Source organism: Belonocnema kinseyi, chromosome 5 (assembly GCF_010883055.1).
Source record: "Belonocnema kinseyi isolate 2016_QV_RU_SX_M_011 chromosome 5, B_treatae_v1, whole genome shotgun sequence".
Lineage (NCBI taxonomy): Eukaryota > Metazoa > Arthropoda > Insecta > Hymenoptera > Cynipidae > Belonocnema > Belonocnema kinseyi.
Window position 1 is genome coordinate 56530782 of NC_046661.1, and position 5242 is coordinate 56536023.

At 33.1% G+C, this 5242-nt stretch overlaps 1 protein-coding gene across 1 annotated transcript; it reads left to right on the forward strand.

Annotated features, from left to right (window-relative positions):
- The first annotated feature begins 2422 nt into the window (after nucleotides 1-2422).
- Nucleotides 2423-2845, forward strand: LOC117173666 (chromatin assembly factor 1 subunit A-A-like). Its single transcript, XM_033362307.1, has one exon. It carries the CDS (start codon nucleotides 2423-2425, stop codon nucleotides 2843-2845), a length of 423 nt encoding a protein of 140 aa, XP_033218198.1.
- The last annotated feature ends 2397 nt before the right edge of the window (nucleotides 2846-5242 follow it).

Below are 5242 nucleotides of genomic sequence, written 5' to 3' on the forward strand. Positions count from 1 at the left end.
CGCCTGATCTTCAACAGAAGCTCTTATTCGTATCCTGCCAGGGCCTTCCAGTTACTGTAAATACGGTATAATTCAGACTACCTGACTTAAGGGGGAAATGGGGGATAAGCACATGCAAAAAAAATTTTGTTTTTGTTTTTTTTTTTGGTATAAAATATTTTTAAAATATTGTGTCAAAATTTTTAATGAATCGGAGCAGAACTCTTGAAGTTATAGATTTAAAGCCGACCCTCCTCATAGACAACAGCTGCGCTTGAAAATATAGGAACATACCAGAAGACAATGAAAAATACTATAAAATAATAGAATTTTTATTAGTTTTTACTACACTTTCTACGTTCGTGAAGTGTGCACAGTGTAATGGAAAAAAGAAGGAGCAGAAATTGTTATGTAAAAATTAATTTTTTCTTCACTTTTTCAATGTTAAAGCTTCAAACGAGTTTTTCTCGAACCCACTTTTTAAAAGTCCGTTTCGGCGATTTTACAAAAACTACTGAACCGATTATTCTCAAACTTAATCAACTTTTTCTGCATATAAAAATCTTCTCCCCAACGATATTTTTGTTAAATTTTTTTATATTAACGTTGTTTTTCAATTAAAAAATGACGAAATTTTTCGTAGAAAATCGCATATTTTACTTCAAATGATCGCAAACTTTTTTTTAATTCCTAAAAATAATCGTTGGAGGGGAGGAAAAACTTAGATTTTAACTAAATTTTGCAACTTTTCTGATTACCGATCAATTTACGTTGATATATCGCTGGAACCGCAAATCATCTTTCTCAAGAGGCGTACTCGAAATTGCTCTGTCACTGGCTTATTTCACGATATTTTTTTACAAAAAAAGTACTATTTATTTATCAAATAATACTTTGTAACATGCAAAACATTTAAATACATTTTCTTTAATCAGATCTCCAAAAAAATTTTAAAGAAAAGCGTTTTTTCCATGTATTATCTCCCATTTCCCCCTTAACAATTAGGGGAGGCTATTTGGGCCGTAAACGGACCTGATCAGAGTCGTTACAAAAATTTATTAATCAGTCATCCTGAGCCGGGCCTTTTTTTAAATAAGGCAAAATAAGGCAATTTCCTCACAGGTAAACGTTGATTGGTTTTTGAGAATGTTTCATTTGCTTTGGCGATATTGAACTCTTTTAATATTTATAAAATAAATGTTTTGTACTGTAGTTCCAATGGATTTTAAATGTTCAGTTTTGATAGATTTTTCACTGTTCGTAACAATTGTGCCTTTCAGGACATGTCTTTTAAAAGGCACATTCTTTTTTTATCTCAAAATAAGACTTAGGTACTTTTCTTTAAGAATGTTAAGATTAAAAAGTCGAATTTGAATGTTTACTTTAGGAAGATTAGCGTTCAGTGGTATTTGAGAATGTACTATCTGCTTTGATGACTTTGAACTAATTTTTCGACCTCGCTAGCGACCTGGGGAAAAAATATGTTAAAGATCGACCCCTTGTCTTCTCAACTCCTAAATAGGGTTCATTTAAAAAAACGAAAATCGTTACTTATTTTGGTTTTTAACGACGAGTAATTTGATACCTGTAACGTATTTTTATATTTTTCCCCCAGGTCGCTAGGAAAGTCCAAAAAATAGGCTAACTTTGCCGTCACTCTTTCGTGTACTGCGATTTTAAAAGTCTTTTCCACTCTCTTTTTATTTGTCGTAACCATTTTTTTACATTCTCACGAAAGAAGTTATTAGATTTGTGTCAAATCCCCCCACCCCTAGTTTTTGTTAAATGTCCAGGTTTAAGGTCCCCTGAATCCGAAAAACGGAGTTTTCCGAATGTATCTATATGCATTAGTGTGTATGTAGCCTTTTAGTTGGTCAGCACGATAACTTTCGAAAAAATTCAGATTGGTTTAACCTTTGGTATACTGGAATCTTTTGGACCTCGGATTCGCATTCAGCGACCCCAAAAACATAATAGAGATGGTCTGAACACCGGAATAGAAAAAAAAATTATGAGGTTTTTTGAGGTTACGTCAGAACCCTGGCGTGCTGGGGGTGTTTGGAGTTCGGATTCAGATTCAGCGACCTCAAAGACATATAGTAAACGTGGTTTGACCTCAAGACACGGAAAAAGATTGTTTTGCGTGGCTGTGTAATCATTCATTTAGTAATAGTTTATTGATGTCCAAATAGTATTAGAATAATTCTTTAATTGAGACTTAAACTTTTATCAAGATTACTTTCTTCAATATGAAATCATTGCCTTTTTATTTCTAATGATAATTTTTAATTTTCCTTTCTAGAATCCTACTATAACTCTCGCCATTATCAAGATTTGTGGTAGAAATACACCGTCATGTACAAAAAATAAGAAAAATAATAAAATACCGAAAAGCTAGTTTCTCGGCAGAACTATGGATAATTCTTCACCGATTTCAATTAAGATGGTCGGAAGAAAAGAGGAGCACAGGAAAAAAAGGGGAAAAGGAAGAGGAACGCAGAAAAAAGGAACCCATGGAAGAAGGAACACAGGAAAAAAAGGAACACAGTCCAAATATACACAGAAGCGCGGAAAAATGGAACGCAGGAACGGACGAAAAAAGGAATTCAGGAAAAAGGAAAGTATTTTAACGAAGAAAAAAGAAACAGACGCACACAGGAAAAAAGAAACGTATGAAAAAAGAACGCAAGAAAAAAGGAACGCATGGAAAAAGGAAAGAAAGAAAAAAGGCAAGAATAAAAGAAGCCATTTAGAAAAAATAAACACATTAACATGGAAAAAAGAAACACAGGAACAAGGGAAAAAAAGGAACTCATCAGCGAAAGAAATAGGGAACGCAAGAAAAAAGAACGCAGGAAAAAAGTAAAGCAAGAAAAAAGCACGCATGAAAAAAAGAATTTAGAAAAAAGGAACGCATTAACTTAGCAAAAAGAAACACAGGAACACGGTACTAAAGGAATGCATGAACGTAAGGAAAAAACGAACGCAGTAAAAGGGAACACAAGAAAAAGGCACGCATGAAAAAGAAGTTCAGAAAAAAGGAACGCAATAACGCGTGAAAAAAGAAATATAGAAAATTGGGAAAAAGCATCACATGACCGAATGAAAAAAAGGAACGCAAGAAAAAAAGAATTCAGAAAAAAAGGAACGCAGGAATGCCTAAAAAGAAACGCATAAAAAAAGGAAAGCAGAAAAAAGTAGATATATGGGCAAAAAAAATGTAGGAAAAAAAAGGAAGGCAAAAAAATGCAGGAAAAGGAACTTAAAAAAATCAAACGCAGAAAAATGATAAATTGTATAATTATGTAGACCTTTAATTACGAGAGGAGAGTATCTTTCCTAGTTGCGAGCGGAAAAACACATTCAATCCCGTAAGTCCTAAGCCCTATTAGTAAATTCAGTTAGCCATTGACATATAATGTAAGTCGCAGCAGGTCACAGTAGAAACAGCCAATTAGCCAGAGTTTGGTTTTCGACCAACATTAACTAATCCAATCAAAACATGACCATAAGTACGTGAAATACTAAGTAAATTTTAAGGCTTTCGAGCAACTCGAACTAGCCTAATAAAAAGAAGAAAATATAAGCGAAAACCTAAATATTTCCAAAAAAGGGATGGTCCTCGTTCACTCCGATCTAAAGCAATAAACAGATTTTAGAAATTTAAAAAGATCTCAAATTTGAATTGTCTTGAAAAGCGGCCAAAGATTTGTGAAAACAAATAATTACAAACAACTCAAAGTAAACCCATAATAAGATTTAAAAAATTCAACTCAAAAATACAAATTTTGAGTTATATCGAATACGATTAGAGATACATGAAAACTCAGCTAATTTCAAGTTGTTTGCCGAGTAGGAATTTTTTCGACCAACTCGATCTAACCCAATAGAATTATTTGAGAATTCTAAAACAAATTAAAAATTTTAGTTTATCTTAAAAACTGTAAGAGATACGCGAAAATTGAACAAATTTTCATAACATAGCAGAATAGAGTAGAGATATGTGAAAACAGATTGAATTTGCAGAGTATTGCAGACTGATTTGATCCTCGGGCACCCAGAATTAGCCCAGTAGACATATTTGAAACATGAAGATTTTGATTTATCTCAAAAAGACGGAGACACGTAAAGGTGGAAAAAATTCGGGACTTTGCAAAGGGTGATAATCCTCGGCCTCCATGAATAAACCCAGTAAAAGTATTTTTATATTATGAGAAAAATATGGAATGAACTCGCAACCGTTGAGAGACACGAAACTTAGCAATTTCTCAGTCTTTTATACAAGGGCGGGACGTCGGTGATCACAAACTAACCCAATAAGAGGATTTTCAAACGGAAAAATCAAAGTTTTAATTATGTCGAAAACGGTATGACATATACGCGAAAACTTAAAAAATGATAATAGATAATTATTAGTGTTAATATTCAGGAAATTTTCAGATATCAAGAAAACGTTGAAAGATTGAAAAATAATTGAAATAATCAACTATAAATGAAATAATTGAATTACTAGTTTGGATTAATATGGATTAATTTCAGATTAAAAGTAATGTTCATGCAAGAAATGAGAACAATTGAAAAGACTTTTCGGATCTGCGACAGATTCATAGGATTGGACATGCGGATTGAAAAGGATTAAAAGGTGGTTTATGAGTCAAGTTTATGTTGACGCAACAATTTTAAACGATTGAAAGTTCCCACTGCTGACAGATTCAGTCGGGTTCATTCCGGTTGCATTAAGGAAGTTCCACATATTAAATAGAATTGGGGTACGGATTGAAGAATGGATTCGCCATGGGTTCGGATTGAAGTTGTGCTGATACATGAATGGATAATGATATTGATAAGTGAGCCTCGGATCCATTTGAATTAAATTTGGGGTTGTGACATGTATTGAGATTGGTATTTAATTTTTGGTTGAAACACGCATTGAGAAGGGTTTAAGAGGATTGAAAACTTGCTTCGGATTGTCACGGATTAATTCCAATTGGCGATGTTCTGAGTAGGATTTTCTAGCATCACAAGCCTTGAAAGACGGTACTCAGATATATAATCCCATAAATGAAATATTCAAATAAACGTTCGGATAAATAATTATCGTAAATCAGAGGAGGACATTGGATATGTCTGTGAAAATTATTGGTCGTTTATTAAAAAAAAAAAAAAAAAAAAAAAAAAAAAAAACGTAAATTGGTCCAGAGTGTACAGAAAAGAAGAAGTAGGTTGAGGAAGGCTAGCACTTGGCAGGAGGATCTGAAATTTA

Coding starts and splice junctions, on each gene's coding strand:
- LOC117173666 (XM_033362307.1), top strand. CDS start 2,423: ATGGTCGGAAGAAAAGAGGAGCACAGGAAAAAAAGGGGAAAAGGAAGA.